Source organism: Taurulus bubalis (assembly GCF_910589615.1).
Source record: "Taurulus bubalis genome assembly, chromosome: 2".
Lineage (NCBI taxonomy): Eukaryota > Metazoa > Chordata > Actinopteri > Perciformes > Cottidae > Taurulus > Taurulus bubalis.
The window spans coordinates 41,018,905-41,037,856 of record NC_136590.1 but is presented as its reverse complement, the minus strand read 5'-3'; the positions used below and the strand labels follow the sequence as shown (position 1 = coordinate 41,037,856).

Here is an 18,952-nt window from a genome sequence, read left to right as displayed (position 1 = left end):
ACACACACACACACACACACTCACACACACACTCACACACACACTCACACACACAATCAGGGCCATAGCTAACTTTAAGGCACCAAGGTTTCTTCTGGGAATTTTCGTAATTTAGTACTTAATTGGATTATTCCAGTAGTTTTGGACTGCATTTCAAACTTTTGCACAACATATGAATAAATTAAATGAAGTATTTCTCCACCTGCATTTTATTCCAGCTTGAACAGGAAATTTCCTGAAGCAGCTTTTAGAATTCCAGGTTAGGAAATAAATTGGAAAAAGAATACACCTTCAATTATTTTCTTCCCTATACGAGTTAATGTGTTTTTATTACTGTTTGCTTATATTACTTTTTTTATTTTTACTTTGTTATTATGACTTGACATAATAGGAAAAGCACAGGTGGTAATAATTAACGATGGTTTCACTCGCGTTATATTAAATGTAGCAGCCATGGCAGTGTGATGGACAATACATTTGGTAACGCCTTTGTTCTCGAGTTTGTAAATGGGATGAGTATAAACCATCAATGAAAGGGTTTTTGTTTTATTACAAACAAACAGTACAAAAGCTCTTCATACCATTTCAACATTTTCCATTTGCTGAGAAAAGGTCACTTACAGCTTAGAAAAATATGCCTATGAAAAGGTCAATAAAATGGCCCTTTCATTATTTTTTGTATTCAACTTTCTACAAACTGGCAGAGCACATGGACATACATTTCTAAATAAATTGCAAATCATGATGTATTTACAGTGTCAAATGAGAATGGATTTTTCAGTCCAGCCTGAACATGGATGTCCATACAACAGCCATCCATAGTCTGAAAGCCAGAGGCAGAGAGGACGTCAGTCCTTGTGTTCCAGATGATGGGATGCGTGTTGACAACAGCCGTCTCAGGAATACGAATGTCTTTCAGAGGCAGTGTTCAGAGTTGTTGGTTTAAGTCCAGTCCCCTGCTCTTCCTCCAGAATACGTGTGTCTATAGTCCATGCAGGGTGGAGCTGATGATGTCCATGAACGTGGCCTCCACACAGTAGCAGAGCTGGACATCAGGGTCAGCTCCCCCGTGCTCCTCTGCGGTCCTCTGGGGTAAAGACAGCTTGGAGAAACCTCCTGGAGCCGCCGCCCCCTGAGGCTTCTCCTTCAGGTAATGCAGGCCTGAGGCGGGAAAACGACAAACTTCCTATGAATGTTTTTACTTAAACACCGTTACATCTTTTATTCTATACTTTTCCTCATCACATTTTTATGATCCTGACTGATTGGTTTGCAGTTCCTAGTATGCAAGTATGTCTAGAAATATAAGTGCAGTACGGACAGAAGATGTGGAAACATCAAGGCACATGCACAATGTAAATACCATGTAGAGCTTCTGAATAAATGGACTTACTCGCCATACATATTATCTATAATTGGAGTTGCCACGAGTCAATCTGCAAGATCAGTATTTATGGCTAATCTAGGCTTTATTTTTTGCTATTTTTAAAGTGCATGTGATCTGGCACAAGGATGCATTTTCTTAATTAAGAAATATTCATCCGTCAGAAATATTGATCAATACAAGATTAGCTAATCAAATGGAATGTTGGCCTCCTTTAGGTAAAGTGTGCAGATACATTAAGTCGTAATTACTTACTATTGGATCGCTTCTTTTATTTATTCATTTTTTAATAATCGGGACATTCTTATCAGTTTTATTGGGTCTAGCCCCATGTGTCGGTAAAGGTCACAGCTATATATAAACCAATATTACTTTGTGGCAGTCTCTTGGCAACATTTGAGCTTATTCATGTTGAATGATCTCAGTGTCTAATATGAATTAATGCCTCTAGCACAGCGGCTGCTGAGTGTGTTCAGAGATAAGACTTGATAAGCTCAAAGACAATACTACACACTGTACAAACACGGTTTCTACGCTGCCGGTCACAACCGTGAAAAGGAATTGTTACAAATTGCATACTGACGAAAAGCCACTCAAGTGACCAACTGTACTTACGTGCGATCAGAGGGTCAACGTCCCTGGCTTTGGTGGCGACGTCGGAGGCACAGACCTGGCCCACCTGTACGAGCAGACCTGCGACTTCATCATAGAGGGGAGGGAAGGCCTGGCAGAAGCCCACCAGGCATGGCAGGATGGGCATGAAGAAGGAGAAACGCTTGGCACGAGTCAGCACTAAAAAGACAGAACGCGAGGTACACAAAAGAACTGCGTGAACAACAAAAGCAGCGGCTGACAGGCTGGGCCACAGTGTGCACTTATGTAATGGAGGGAGAATGCTGCACCAACAGCCGAAGGCCAGATGGTGGCAGGCAAATATAGGGATCAAATGATGAAGACATACTGTATCACAACAGCTGATATAATGTGCACAGGCAGCATGGTGAGTTACGGGAGCAAATTCAATGATGGAGACACAAAAGTAGATGAACAAGGAAGTATGGTGAGTAGAAGAGGCCACAACCAAAAGCATGGACTGTAAAGACAAGACAGAGTCGAGTTCACCGACCTGTGAGGAGGGTGCCCATGACACTGATGGCCAACCTGGCCACACTGAGAGACTTGGGCAGCGCGTACTGGGTGCACAAGTACGACAGCAGCTGGATTGCAAAGATCTGTGTGGACACACGTATACGTTCAGAACGGCTACACATTTTTCACATATTTATGGAGCAAATACGCAAACAGAGAGCGCCCAATAGAGCTGCTTTAAAAAAAAAGAAATGTATGTGTAAAGAGAGGGTCTGGCACAAGCCTAGGGCAAAGTCAGGGATTTAAAAGCCAGGAAAAAGAGGGGAGGGCTCACCTGCTTTTCCAGCTGGGGCTGGGCCAGCAGCTCCGGGATGAAGTCCAGACAGATATGGATGGAGGGGATGCCTGCCACAGTTAGAGGCAGCAGAGCCTGAGGGTAACCCTGACAGAGACAGGAGCAGAAGACGGAGAAAGCGGGGAACATAAATCTTAGAATGAAGAAATAAGGGAATACACAGTAAATTCAATCAAGTAGTCATTTAGGCACACAAGTGCTTGTATGCGTGTGCGTGTGTGTGTGTGTGTGTGTGTGTGTGTGTGTGTGTGTGTGTGTGTGCACACAGCAGCTTCTGCTTGGCAGTGTGAATGGGATTGGTGGGTGGAGTGGATTAGAGTGACAGAGGGGGATTGGATTGATGAAGTCCACCATATGGCTGTCTGCTACTTTTGGGAGTGCTGCACACTTACCACCAATGCCATGGCAGAATGTGATGACTAATGGGGTCAACATGACTGGGAGGTATTTTCAGTAATATGGCACAATCCACTCAGCGACTCGCACAAAAGTGTATTTGCATGATAACAATCATTTCTAAATGTAGAGGGGAGCAAGCAGATATAAGCATGTAAGTGATGTCCTTCTGAAGCCGGACTGCCTGACACAATTACGATTATGACATACAATGACTAACATAAAGTATGAAAGAAAAAAGTATGTATGAGTATGAAAGAAAAAAAGAACAACAATTTCATATGATAGAATAAAATGGAAAATAATCAGGTACTTTTGTTGTGGAAGGAAGTGTCATTATTTCTTTTAAGGGGTAATTTCTCCCTTTCTGCCAGACTTTGGAAACCGGGGATATTCTCTTGAAATGTTGTGAAGAATTCCTACTTTATAATGTTACAAGCCAGGTAACTCATTAACATGGCTCCAGAATTCCATAGAGCTTTATTGAATAGTTAGAAGTACAGAATATCAGCCTGATTCAGCCCTAAAGGGTTTCGGGTTTTCTTTGCACCAAGAAAATACTTTTGCAGAACTCTGCAAGGAGGATTTCAACTGAATTGTTGTCCCGTTTTACCCAATCATTTTTGTTGTAAAGGACCCCATACTTCACTGTCATACAATGCAATTTATTCTATGACTGATTGAAATATTTTGAGCCATGTCCTAGTTGGAATTTGGATTTGAACGGAACGCTTGATGGCATAAAAAGCCCTTTTTGCTTTCTCTTTGAGTTGAGGAGAAGTTTCCAGCGGACCTAATTCATAAACTGAGGTAAGTGAAGGTATTTATTTGATCTATTATAAATGTGGGGTTATTTCTATGCAACAATGATCTTTTCTGGAAGATCGCCTTCTGTTATGGTTGTGACTGTAAACCTGCCGGCCTTCCTGCTGCCGCAGTAAAACCAAAAAGATCAAGTGCACAGTCCGCTTCATCGTCTTCATGTTACCTGAAAGTGGACCAACTTGGCAATGTTGGGGTCGGCAATGAACATCTGATGCAGCAGACAGCAGATGAGACATTGCACCTCCCTCAAGTCACTGAGTAGGCCTCCCTCTGGCTCGCCGTCCTCCACGCCCCCTCTGGCTCTCGGCCCCAGGCTTCCCCGTTTCGATTTCCCTGGCATTGGGCCCCTAATGCTACTCAGCAGGCTCTCTGTGTTGGACCCCAGCTGCTGCTGCTCTTCGGAGGTTGGCAGACACACTTCCAGGAGAATCTGGACTGCTGCGCTGTCCTTTGGTTAAATAGAAACAGGTTAAATGTGAAAGGTCATCTCTTAGATATTTTGTTGGTGTAATTTCATGCCATATAATTTCTGCACCATGCGTCACCAAAACCCTAAGACATGCAATTATAAACAAGAGTCCTCTTAATTGTTTTAAAAGTGAAGTCTAAGTATGTGAGAGAGACAAAAAGCCAGTTGGTGGTAGAAATACCTGCGCAGATAGAAGGGCGTTTTTCAGCTCCTCCCTGGTGACCTCGGGTGCGTCTGGCTGGCCGGGAACGCCCAAGTTAGAGACCGTCTGGCTCTGCCGATCGAAGTCAGCCGTCTCCTTCAGGTGGCAGTGGAGGTAGGCTTTCGAGGCCAGCAGGTAGCCATTCAGCATGTGAAGCACAATGTCCATCAAAGGAGGACACCTAGCAACAAAAAAGAAACAACACCACCTTTGTCAATTCCATTTGTCTTGGTAGATGATGACAACATCTAAACATATATGGACAAAAGATAAAACAGAAAAACGGCATCATTTTAAAGCTTAACTATTTCGTTCAACATTTTATATACCATGAAAATAAATGCTGAGTGTACACATGCAGCCCAAAACATCTGACCAAAAGGATGTAAGCAGTGCGTGAACAGGTCTGTGTGTGCCGACATCCAATGTCGCCTACAACAGAAGTGCCTCTGTGTGCTGTATGGGTCCATGTTTGGCCCGTTAGAATACGTCCAGTGGTTACCTGTACACCCGTTGATCACAGCGCAGCACAATGAGAGGGTCCACCATCAGGTCGTTCTGCGTGTATTGCTGCTGCCGGAGCAGCTTGGCTGAAGGCTGGAGGGCGTTTACCGTCATCACCCACAACCTGCAAAAGACACCAGCTTAATTTTTCATCCGTATCACTCGTTTGCTGTCGTTTTTTTGCCCAGCACGAATAATTTCCTTGTGATAATGTCGAACATTGGTTCAGTCTAACATTTGAAAAAGACTGACAGCTCAAAAAGAGACATTATTGCACTTTTTAAAAAGATGATCGCAAATTGCTGGTTGACAAAGTGTCATACTTATTTTTGGGGCGAAATAGAATCAGATGCTACTAAAATATGAGACTAATTTCAGTTGGGGTTTAGTTCAGTTACTCACGAATTAGCCCATGGCAGCTTTTCACCCTCACTCTCTCTTATCAGACCGATGCTAAACTATGAACAGCAGGGTGCTCTTGGCTCGCCAAGCCTTCCTGCAGCTCTCGCACTGGCATCAATCAGTGGATCTGTGTGAAATTTGACACTGCTCCCCTTCCTGCTGGGTAAACCAGAGCCCAGCGCTCTGCAGCATTCAATACTACGAGAGGCAGTGAGGAAGAGACGAGTGGCGGGGGAAGCAATCCCTTACATCTCCCTCAGTTTCCCTGCCCTGAGCTCTCCTGGTTACAGAACACCTTTGGGTCGATAGGATGTCTGCTCGGAGCTTTGGTAACTGTGCTCCTGTGGGCCCCGGGGCGCAGTGAGGGTCACCCCTTTTCTGTCCAGAGAGTTGGCGCAGGCTGACAGAGTGGTTTGGCTCAATACCTCTGATCTATTCACACAATAATCAGTGAGCAGGCAGGCAGCCTGGGGGTAAGGGCAACAACTCTTGTTCCACAGGTCCCCCAGTAATCCATTTACCTCGTCTCACAGCACCGTTACACAGCCTTGAGAGAGATGCCAGTCAAGTGCTACTGTTAACGGAAAATACCTACAACTATAAATCTTTTTCTTCGCTTTTTTTCTCTCCATATTATGTTGAGCAAAATGTCTCAAATGCAAAGATACTCATTTTGACTATTGATTGATTTTGAGCCCTAATACTCAAGTGATGACATTTGATCCTCAAGGCAGAACATAAACTATAACCACAAGGCACATCAATCATCCGGATCTTATGTGAAATGTAAGGTAAACAATTTACATTTTCCAAATACTACGACGCATTATTCCCATGTGACATTCAGTGGTAATCTCACTTGAGGCTGTCGCAGTAGCATTTTCTGTCCTTTGTCACAACATTGAGTCATGTCTAGAGAGCGCACCTGCGGGGCATCACAGTGTTGAGGCCCATCCAGAGCTTGTTAAGCGTCTGCAGTATCCGGCGGGGCACGGCGGGCTCCAGCAGCAGAGCCATGCTGGCTGTGAGGGCCTCCGCATAAGGGATCAGGTCTCCAGGTGAAAGCAGCGTTAGATGCTCCAGGATGCGCATCAGCCTGGGACTGCTGGATGGTAATTTCTGGAAGGCTGAGGGGGTCAATGTGCACACGGAGATAAATAAACAACATCTGGAAAACAACTGTTTAAGATGTAAATGGTGGTGTGAATAAAATAAAACTACAGTGATGTTAACCTTTAACCTTTATCCATAAAAAAAGTGTCAATACACAGTTGTGCAGAGTTGCATATGAACATAAAATATCAATTTGTAAACGTAAATACACACACGCGCACACACACACAAAATGGTGTGAAACTGATTATCCATCGCACGTTTGCATTTTTTCAAGGATCTCTCAAAGAAAAGCCAATTACAGCATAATCCTCTAAACCTTGAAGGCTTAACCATTGAGATAAGATCTCAGTTTGATAATGGCTTGCACCTGTAGACGTATTATACAATATTAAGCGTCTCTTCCCCGTTACACACAAACACTACTCTTACATACACAACCCTGGCTCCTCAGTTACCATCACTACCGTTTGACTGGCTTTACTTTTCCATCTCAACAATCTCAGTTGCATCTATAACCCATAAATAATGTTTCTATTTACCTTATGCACATATGTGCTACTGGTTGCTGAAAGACTTTGATGATATTTCTCAGATTTCTAAAAACATGGCTATTTTATCAAAGGCATGGGGGCTGAGAACTACCAGTCTGAACCCTACTTCTTTTCATCCCATAATCCCATTTTCCTCACCCTGGTGGAGCTGGCTCTGAGTGTATCTGCAGGTGTTGCTGGGGAGCATCATCCTCCTCAGCAGAGGCAGGGTGCCGGTCACCTCCTCCTCACACACCCAGTCCTCCACGAGACATAGATGGGGGTAGTTGGTGGCCAGCAGCCTCAGCAGGGCAGAGTGCAGACCTGGGACAGAGAATTATATTAGACACACTATTTTTCGTCAATTTTACTTTTCCAAACATAAAAGTCTTATTTGTTTCCACTCTTTATCACCGTCCACAAAACACAGCTATTACAGTTGACACAATCGTGATATTTACTCTGACATGTAATGCAGGGTTATCACTGTAACCCGTGTGCTTCCAAGTATGCAATACCATAATGGTAAAATAAAATGTGGATTTAGGTCTGTTGTCTCACCCCCTAGCGCCTGCTGCAGTCCCTGGGCCTGCGTAACCAAGTACTTAATGGGGATCTGCTCCATCAAGGCTGCCGAGTACGACTTTGGCTTCCTCTGCATCAGGGCTTGGGGAATGAAAATAGAAGAATACGTTAAGTGGAGCAAAGAAACGATATGACAGAAAATAGAGGGTGATGGCATAAAGCAAGTAAAGGACAAGACAGAGCATAAGTGCTTTATTTGGCAGTGTAAGGACGCCGGAGCCACTGTGCCGATGCGTTAAGAGGAGCGGAGGTGATTTTTCATTGACGTGGGTTCATTACCACAGCTGATGGGCTTCATTACTCCTTCCTTGAAGGCTGCGGGAGCACTTGGGTAAACACAGCAATTAAAGAGATGGGCATAAACTCTCACATAAATCTGTCCTAATGAAGGGCAAGAGGAGAGCTCGTCATGGGAGAGAATAAACACTGACTAGGCTAACTGCTAATGCTCCATCCAACCTACAGCTGTCCTAGTTAGCTCAGTTCCCGCAGCCATTGTACTTGGCTCTTTGTCAGTCCTCCATTTATTCTCTATGAAGCGGCCAACATTCAATGCCAAGAGAGAAAAGGGTGAATGACTGCACATCCAGAGTGAGAGCATCTCCTACAACTTAACAGAGGACAAAAGCTGCCTTTCTCCTCTCACTGCCTGACAAATTCCCTCCATCTCATATACAATGCCTCCTTTAGTGGAGGAGATGACAATGGATGCACTTTAGACGGGCAGAAGAGGACAGAATAAGAAAGGGAGAGGAAGTGAGCCGACTGCACAGAGGGAAGTCTGGCACAGTGCAGTGGTATATGGGACATGGGAAGCGTCTTGTACATACCCAGTTGTTTGGTGCTCGCCAACAGGTTCTCCTCATAAGACAGGATGTAGTAGAGGATAAGGAGTTGGGTGGTGATGGAGTAGCGTTGCCGTCCTCCTCGACTACCCTCCCCTTGCTAACCAAGAGCAAAAGAGAAGCAAAACAGCTACAGGTCAGGACGGTGTGGTGCAGTTTTTGTTTTTTTTGCAGTTTCTGTGAGGCAGACTCACCCCAGCAGAGCTCTGGAAGACATTGAGGATCTCCTGCTCCGTGATGGGCTGGTTGGTGGCCTCTGGGTTGGCCTTGGACGCCGGAGTGAGGATGGAGTTGATATAGACGTCAATCAGGGGAATCAGTTGGGTGTGGATGGGGGTGGTCGTCTCACAGAGTTGGCGATAGATCCAATCCTGAAACGTGAACACAAGGACACCGTCGGGTGGCAAAATTATTTTTTTTAAACAAAAATAGACATCTAGTCGCCATTGAGCCAGAGTGCACACCTCCTACCTTGATGGACACTTTGTGCTTGGTGAAGGATCTGCTCCGGAGCAGCTGGTAGATACAGTGAATTGGAAGGAATCCTGTGATGGTGGCACTTAAGTTGTTGGTCACTGCAACCCTCACCGCATGTGCCGTCACCACCTGAACACCAGAAATAGAAAAACAAGTTATTTAAAAAGCAACGATGGAAAATAGACAAAGCACAGCTACAAATACTTTACAGTTCAATGTAATTTTTTACTGAGAATATGCACTTTGTATAACAAAGTCTGGTGATGACATGACATTCTGAGGTATCTATACGTTTACCCCAAACTGCTGTGTAGTGTTAAATAATGTACATGAAGAAAGGGATCTATTTAATTGTACAAGTTATTAAATCAAAACTTTCTACATTCTTGAGTTCACAGCAGCTCTCAATACGCAAAATAATTGAGCATTTGATGAGAACAAAAGACCAAAAGCCCTGAGAAAAGAAGTCTGGCATTAGTTTTTTTTATCCTGCGATTATGATGCAGTTGAAAAAAGGTTTTGCAAAGTTTCATATTTATTTAATATTGGAAGAAAAACGTATTTACTCTTGATTTCGTACGGTTTTAATGTTACCTTCAGAGTCATATAGAAGGTTCAGTCGTTATATGTATTATTAATGAGGCCAGTAACTTTTCATTGAACTCTCCCTCTCATGTTAAAAGTCATGAGACAGAAGTATCAGTATGTCTCTGTTTGGGAACGTGTAGATATTTGTAGTCTTGTGACTTTGGCCATGGCAGGACAAATTATCAGATGACTGGGAAGGGCTCATGATCGAGCCATGAAGACGTCATGTGGGCCTCTGTGTATTGATAACCATATGTATTTAAGAAGGTAGTCCTTCACTCATTCAACGAGCAGTCTAGGAAGTACAATTTGTATACCATGTTGTGACTCTGCTCCTTCTTCAAAGAATAAATGTTCTTGATTTAATGATTTTACTCCATGGTGTCGAGTGAATTTTCCTAACATTTGCCTTATTTTATTTTTACTTTTTTGAAACGGTCTTCCTGGGATAATCTTTCGAAGTTACTATTTCTTTCATCTTTAAAACACTTTTTTGGGCGACGATAATTTTTTTAATTTCGGAACTAGAATCAGACAAATAAACCATTGAACATTGGAATTAGCAGGGAGAAAATGTGCATAAGGACAACTTAAGTACCTGTTCTGTAAAGATCTCCTGTGTGAAGATAGTCTTCATCTTGCTTAGAGAGCTGGGCTTGATGGCAATCTGTAGAAAGTTGAACATTATAATTAATATATATATATATATATTTTAATATATATATCATCAACAATGGTAGGTTTACTGTGAGTGAAAACCACCTGCAGGCAACAGTGCTGGTATTTTGTAATTCCCTCCTTCCATATTTCATAAGAAAAATTCTACATGGCAGGCGCAACATCAAATTGAGAGGATTGCCCTTAGGGTGGAAACAAACAGGCTCCAAATCCAATTACATTACACATCTTAGAGGAAAACACACTGAGACAGGAAAACTACTTAGCACACCGGCAGGAAACAATAGTGCACTTAATAAGTAATAAAACAGCAAATTGGCCACGGGGTATAGAGTGTTTTGGTAGATATGTGTATGCTGCAAGTGTTCGTCAGTGATATGGGTTTTCTACGCTCCACTGCTGCAGTGGAGGAGTGGGCCAGTAGCTGGTCAGCCAGACTGCTGTATTGATCACTGCTTCCCTCCTACCAACCACCTTACCTTCATCCCCAAAGTAGAGCACACCAACTCAATAATGGAGCTGAGCTGGTTGCTATGGAAATACATGGCAACCAGTAATAGCATCTCTCCGAAAGAAGCGGAGACGCCTGCAGCGCTGTAAGGAGGAGGACACACATAAGCATGCGAGGAGAGTGAGAAAAGACACTTCGGCTTGTCGTTAATCCGACATCTTACAGGACAGAATTTTAATAAACTGATTAAGCTGCTTGCATCAACCCACACACGCACATCCCGCCTTCTTCTATCGGCCGGCGTCCCTTTAAGCGCCCCTAAAGTCACTTAAGGCTTACACACCAGCAAGAGTCACACACCAGCACGCATTCATATGTACTGCTGCACTTATAGGTCATTGTAAAGACATATTTACTTCATTTTAACATACAAACAAAAGCTTTGCTGAATTTATTGTTGCCTATTTCGTCAAAGAACACACTATTTCAAATAGTGAACCCAAACAAAGAAAACACACATTCATACATGGATTTACCACATTTATTTTATTCTTTATTCTCTGAGTATTATTGTTTCATCCCTCATTTGTTGTCAAGTTTCAAGAAACTCGGAATTTGGAGCAGATTACCAGTGGCTAAGACCATGGCAGTGTAGTATGTTAAGTATAGTGGACTCTCTCTGAATCCTATAATAATCAGATATTTGCTGAAGACAACATCACAATGCCAACATGATCAAACTATATAAAATATTAGACGAGTAAACTGAAAGTGTTAAACAAATAATATGAGGCGCTGTGTCAAGGGGCACGTCTGTCAGAACTACAAATCATTTCCTCAACATATTAAGAAAATTCGATCAAAATGTGCATAATGCTGCATTGTAAGTCATTGATTGTTCAGTAAAGTGTTAACCAGTTGTGTTTTATGATTTTTAGTTGGCCGACTATTTCAACTTATTTTTTGCTGAATTGCAAACTGCATGCAAAACCCAGAGACACCATGCAATCAATTATTAAATGATAAAGACACTGCTTTTTGAGAAATGCTAATTAATTGCACCACAGGTGAGCGCTATATAATCTCAGTGTTAATAGATCACACAAACTAAAAACCAGTTTCTCCAGACAGTAATGTCTGTTTATAATGACTTTCATAACAACTGAGAAGAGATTCTCCTTACCTCTCAAAGTATTCCTCCTCTTTGATCATCCAGCTGAGCCACATGACCATCAGCTGTTCCTGCTCCGGAGTGCTGGACACAGACACAGACAATAATGCTCACACTTCATGAAACAAAGTGACAGTGTTCAAGTCCAAAAGCAACACAGAAGACTTCTGGCAGGCAGCCGGCATTGGCAGAACTCAAGACCACTGTTAATTGAATAGGGTTTGTGATCCCCACCTAATGAGTTTGCTGAATAAAAGACTTCAATAAGACTTTAGCTTCATGTACCTGACCAGCGTAGGGAAGGCCAGCAGCTTGCAGAAGGACAAGGAGACAAAGCGGACGCCGGCAGGAGTGGCCGGGGGCCGGCTGGTCATCAGCTGCAAGAGCTGCTCTGCCTCTTCATCTGTGGGTCTGCAGAGGGATCATATTTAGCATCCTATCATTAAGACATGAATATGTCACAACTAATACTTTAAACAAATGACTGTGGACCATTCCTAATGTTATTTCTAAAAAAACTCTTATAACAAACAAAAATCAAAACCCTGATTTTCATCAGGAGAGCTTCCGCGTCCTCTTGGACCCACCTGAGGCCGGCGATGCCCATGAGGGCGCAGTAGAGCCGCAGCAGCGCGCTGGCCTTCACCACGTGCTCCTCTCTGAGGCCAGAGTACCCCGAGCTGACCTCCTCTTCCATATCGCCGCCGTTGGGCACGTGGGTGCTGCGCGAGCGCGGCAGGATGGCGACGAGCTCCAGCAGCAGCTGTCTGCGCATCTGCCACAGCACAGAGCTGCTTTCTCTCTTTCGCTGGCAGCACAAAGACAACGACATCAGTTAGCTGCTGTGCTTCCCCACCAGTGCTTACACTTTGGCTCCAACCAGTGGCTGTTGGGCTTCGTTTATGATAAATGACAAAACGACAGATTAACTAAGATTGTCAACAATTCACTTTCTGTTGATCGCTAAAAAGTCTGAACACTAGCTTGGATGCAAGTTGTCAATTACAAAACAGAAAAGGCTGAATGTGGACAACAAATGATGGCATTTGCAGCGAAAGGCTGATTGTGAAAAGCATCTCTCCGTCTCCATGAACTGCCAGCAGATGGAAATATGCATGAATTTGAACATTAGCATAAATTTAGGACTATTCAAGTCAAGATATGAAAATTGAGAAAGACAGTAAATTGGGGTGTCCAAGACAAAAAGGGTCCCACAATGGGCAAGCGAATGCATTATATCAATGAGGGTCCTCACAAGAATAGAAAAGAGAAACCTACACGTTGGAGAATGTGTCATTACACTCAGTGTGATTACATGGCACACACATTAAAAGCCCCAGCTTAATCCTGACTGAGGTGATGCTTCTCCTACTGCTACATACACAGAACAGGAAGCCCTTATTCGCAATATCTAATCAAAGTCAGATCATAAATCATGTAAACATGAACTAGTTTAACCCCATTACATCCAGCAGACTCTGATGAGGTGTCCGCCCTCACATGGCGAGACTCTTGTAACGCGCACCACAACATCGTGTCCCGTCTCCTCACACGGATACTTTGGCCTCAGCTCAACATGCTGAAACTAAAATGATCAGACTTTGTCCGAGACGAGGAAGTGGATGTTACTGCGTTGCAATCTCCTCTATGCTAACTTACCAAACTTCTGCTTGCACAAGTTTAGCGTCTACTTGAATGAACTGCAGCGTTTGTGTGCGTGCAAAGCCTGGCCCCTCACCTGTTGCCCATTGCGAATGAACATGCTGAACCAGGTGCGGACTTTGCTATTGGTGCCCAGCAGTAGACCGCTGACGTAGGAGACGAGGGGACTGACGGCCTCATCGGCTGTGTCTGGTCTGTGGTCCAGAGTCAGAGCCACCCCCAGACCCGGCAGGTGACACTCCTCGACCTGGGAAGACACAGCGTAAACAACACGGAAAATCATATTATTTCCTGAGTAAATTATTCTGATGGCATATGTTTTTGTTGCAAAATAAACAGGGGAAAGTGGTGGTGTCTATGTGTTTTGTTCTACAACCCACTCTCACTTGTTTATCTTCTTGTGTACGCCACAAGCGAAGTAATACATCCTGTTTGAGTTACTAAAACAGAAACTCCTAAGAGTACAGATTTAAGATGGAGAGAAGCCACTACTTGGCATTTTTACTTGAAATAATTACTCAAATAATGAGTTGATTATCAAAATAGCTGCTTGAATACACATCTTCAGCATCCTTCGCCACTTGTGCCCGCAGGTTATCTGCTCTTTAAACCGTTCTCGGGACAGTTCTGGGCAGAGTATAAATCCTGCTGATGGATTATTCAGGAAGGCAATGAATTCCAACTACCTCCTGGGGCCTCGTTCGATAACTGACCTTCTGCTGTAACCTTCCTGAGAGCAGGGGAGGGGGACAAACGTCTCCCTCCAGGGATAGATTACAAAGTGTATCACAACATCTAGCGGTGAAGAACCTTTCCAACCCGTGTTTGTGTGAAATAACTAGAGAATTTAATGATTCTGGGAAAACAGAGCCCCATCACTATGCAGTTAATGCGCTTATTATTTTCTTGATAAATCGATTTGTTCATTGCTCTTTGAAATGCCAGTAAATTGTAACAAATGCCCAATGTGTTTGCTGTGTTGTACTAACAAATAAAATGAGAAAATCCTCACAATTAAGATGCAACAACCAGATAAACGTTGACAGTCTTGCTTTAAAAAAAAAAGCTAAAACTCTTATTGTCTATTCATTTTTCATGAATTAATCAACTAATATATTCAGCTTTATTTGGTGTGGAAATGGTCTCTGTGTGTTCTGAAAAAACAACTCGACATGTATTTGTTGGCAGATAATTCTTGACACATGGCGCTTAATTATTGTACAGAATATATATTGATTCTAACATTAAGAAGATCAGGTTTATGACACTACGTATGTCAAATCTTTTTTTTTGTGGCCAGTTCGGGGAAAACAACACTGACATATGATCATTTTTTAAGTTCATCTGGCAACATTATCATTGATTGATGTTGCGTTTGCAGCCAATGGACCAACATTTTTAGCAATCTAAAAAGCTAATGGGAAATATCTGGCTCTTTAGCTGCCAAATGTTCCACTATGGTCACAGTCTCCGTCTGACGTTTGGTGCTGAGCAGGTAGTGCTGGAGAATAATTCCCTGTTCAGAACTATGAGTGACCCGCTCACACTGACACAGGTTTTTACATTTCAATTTGGAACATTGTTATCGTAAAAATATCAATTATAGTCCCATAAAAGCCATTATGTTCAGCATTTAAAAATTCACGACCGTGGCACTTTTGAGGAGACATAAGTGGGGAGGTACGGCTGGAATGCTGACTTAAATTTCTCTTGGCGTTAAGCGTTTTTTTTTTTAAAAATCAAGAAAATAAAAACATGCAGTCAAGATCATTTTTACACAACCATGTTTTTGCAAATAATGGACCATTTTCGAAACAAACATCCTGCAATATTAAACCATATAACGTAAAGTGATGCGATGCTCAAAATTGTCTTCACAAGGATTAACTTTAGTTTTCACATGCCTTATAAATGTAAATAGCAAAACAGAATAGCAGAAGAAATACAGCACAAATGCATCTCAAGCAGAATAAAGCAGCTTGGATGGATTTGGGAGTAGGTTATGGATAAAGTCGGACGCTGGTGTTAAATTTGAGATGATATTAATAATGTGACTTACCACCATGGCTCTGATGTTGAGGGCCTGTGAGGGGTTCATCTGACAGAGCTGCCTGAGGGCTTCAGTCCTGCGTCGACCACCCACACTATCCTCATCCTGCCGCTCTCCGTTCTTTATCAAACCTCGACAAACTGCAAAGACAGACATGCACATTTAAGTAAACAAGCAGCATAGGGAGCATGAAAATGTAGAAATTCAAGGGTGTTCCACCAGGTCATTTGCCCATTAACAACATGCTTACTGGTGTACAATGTTATGATTGCTTTATAATGCAATCTTTGCTTAAAGGCTGTAAGACTGTATCATTCCTCCAATGTCATGGCCAAGTCATGTTCCTCCATAAATACCCTGAACCGTGGAATCATGACTCAGTTGTCTACCATCACAAGACAGCATTTCCAGAGCCTTATCTCACATCTCATTTCTCCTTGTACTTTTTCACAGCTGAACAGTTTAAAAGAGCAAACTGTTCATAGTTGGTTGGACTATGGCATGCACTGAAGTGATATTAGTTCCCATCTCTGCCACTTCTGGATTATGGTTTATGCCACAGAGGAGCCAGCGGAGTTAGATCTGGTAACCAGCCCTTGTTTAACATGACAAACCCTTGATGCTTCCAGACAGAGACATTTCCCACACTTCACCCTGAGATCAACTCATTTCACTTTCAATTCAGTGAAACAAAGAATTTTGCTGTGACGGAGCCAAAAGGATGTTGACTGCTATGTAACACACACAACAGCTACTGACTTAGATGTGAACCTCGTTGTGTTACGGAAGCACTGGAGACGGAGGGCGTTTTCTTATAAACCGGTCTCTCAAAGCGCACACACAGCAAACACTCTGTCCATCAATCAAAGACAAATGCACACACCCTCTGACTAGTGGAATGCCTACAATTAGAGGGGAAACAACTAAATTGGGAAAGAAAACATGTAGTAGCAACTCAAATAGCGATTTGCCGATAACTCGAATGAAGCCATCATAGAAAGCTTCTAAAAGGTGATGTTAGGTGAAGCCGGATCGCTGCCACAGCAGGTACACTCACTAACAATATGAAGCCTGTACTGGCAATTAAAACAGCCACTCTGACTCACATTATCAGCAGACCGCATGTGCAGTGTTGTGAGACGGATGAATTACTGTACCTTCATTGAAGCTGTCAGGGACGTTGGCAACCAACAGACACAGAAACCAGTCTCCATTGCGGACATGCAGCAAAGCCTCTGCCACGTCCACAATGGGGAGCAAGGAAGGCAGCTCTAAGAAAAGGAAAGAAAAGAGAAACACGCATTCTAGACATCGATTTGTCAACTGCAGAGGAGAAAAATCACTGAGGTGGGTTATTTTCAGGCTGGCTTTATCATTAGGTAGTTTTTCCTAATATACAGCTAATGATGCAGTTAATGTTTGCTTATTGATGTGTGTACAGCAGCAATTTTATTCAGCACAATCCCACCGCCACAGCACCTTAAGGTAAAACTATTAAGATAAAAGGAGTCGGGTACCTGCTTGCAAAATGCAGAGGACATCAGCGACCTCGTCCAAGTAAACAGGGCTTTCAAATAGTTCAGAGGACTTTAGGAAAAACTCTCCATTTGTGTCGACCACCTGAAAAATAACAAGGGATATGGGAAACATGGCGTAGATCAATCATCCAAGTCATCCTATTAGGTGAAGAAACAAGAGTTGAAAGGCAATTGCAGTACAAAGAAACATGTCATTTGCCAGTCAGTGTGAGAGCAGCTGCCATAAATTTGGGAATCATTTCTGATGCAAAACTTAAGCTTTGACGAACCAGTAAAGGAAGCTGTGCAATTTGGTTCCTTTCATCCAAAACCCATCTCAACAAGTAGCGTATTTTCAATCATTCAGTATTTTTGCACTAAATCAGCCATGCTTTAATTGCCGTATATTTAGACAACTGTCTCTCTATATTCAAGCATGAAACACGTCTCATCCAAATCTTTATATGATACAAAAGGCAACAGCTCAGAGTGCAAAAAAACAACAAATTGACCCATTTCTCAATATATTCAATTTTACCAAATTTAATTCAGAATAATTTAGCACATGTTTTTGACTTTTCCAATCATGATTTGGGTATTCACTTCATTATAAACATACTTTTACCATTATCTTAATTTTTTTACCATTCTCCACTCTCACTTTCACTTTCAATGTCCTCTGATTTACTCATGTGGGGACACCTCCTACCCTACCTTATTCATGATAGCCAACAGTTCACTGAGGGTTAGACGGAGTCTCCTGAGGGGATCGCTGTGTTCAAACTCCAGGGTCAGGCCGTGCTGTAGCTGTGACACCAGGATGCTTTCTCCATTCGAGCCACCGGCCTTGTGCCTGGTGGAAAAGACAGCACATTGTGTATAGTTGTACAGTTGCACTGACTTTCTTTTATGCATGCACACCAGAGGCAATTAATTCACATCATTGCAAGACTGCAGTAATACTAGTATCACCAAATGTATGTCACATATATACCTAAGCTGTTGCTCCTTTCGTGCGTCCTGCTCCAAGGCATGAAAGTCCACAGACAAAAGTGCTACAATGGAGTTGACAGCTTCCACCCCGGAGAGCAGGCGGAGGATGAGCTTCTTGTCTTGTGCCCAGGACTGGCTCTGATCAGCTGGGGCACACAGAGCCATCCTCACCAGGCAGGGCAGCAGCAGCCTCAGCTCAGGGTCACTCAGGGCAGCCAGGCGAGCCACATCCACCTTCTGCATGGCTTCAAAGGCGTAGGAGCTGACAAACTGCAGCCCTGCATTGTCTGCCATGTCTCTGCAGATTAACCTTGAGGGAACAAGAAAGGCGGACAATTTTAAAAGGCTGGCATCTGATGTCATATGAAGCTAATCAAGTGGACATATGCACACATAGCAGGTTTACCAAACACTTTATAAACTCCAGAGTTCATCTGACAGGAGAAGCCGAGTTAACTTTGTTTGTGCCAAAGCATTAATTAATCATTTTACTAAGGTTCGTAAATATCCGGATGGTACGTAATGTGTAGTTAGCTTATGTGTTCCTGGAGGTTTGGTGAGTCAGTTGCTCCATACATGTTCAGGTTGTTACTATCACTACGGTTGCTAACTAAACAAGCTGAAGGCTGCTCTCGCGGCTAACTAACGCCGAAGGTAACGGTG

The 18,952-nt window shown here is 43.0% G+C and overlaps 1 protein-coding gene across 1 annotated transcript; it reads right to left on the bottom strand.

Moving 5' to 3' along the window:
• Positions 1-327: 327 nt before the first annotated feature.
• ints2 (integrator complex subunit 2) lies at positions 328-18,583 on the bottom strand (the record flags this gene model as incomplete). The annotated part of the gene is made up of 24 exons (XM_079214527.1): positions 328-1,161; positions 2,000-2,176; positions 2,511-2,616; positions 2,808-2,915; positions 4,213-4,497; positions 4,700-4,901; positions 5,223-5,348; positions 6,552-6,753; positions 7,432-7,596; positions 7,834-7,938; positions 8,688-8,799; positions 8,897-9,073; positions 9,174-9,308; positions 10,366-10,434; positions 10,925-11,039; positions 12,080-12,151; positions 12,353-12,478; positions 12,655-12,875; positions 13,806-13,976; positions 15,789-15,919; positions 16,937-17,050; positions 17,297-17,399; positions 18,011-18,149; positions 18,291-18,583. The coding sequence occupies 24 exons, from the start codon at positions 18,581-18,583 to the stop codon at positions 983-985; spliced, it is 3,633 nt and encodes a 1,210-aa protein (XP_079070653.1). The 3' UTR covers positions 328-982.
• Between the last annotated feature and the right edge of the window lie 369 nt (positions 18,584-18,952).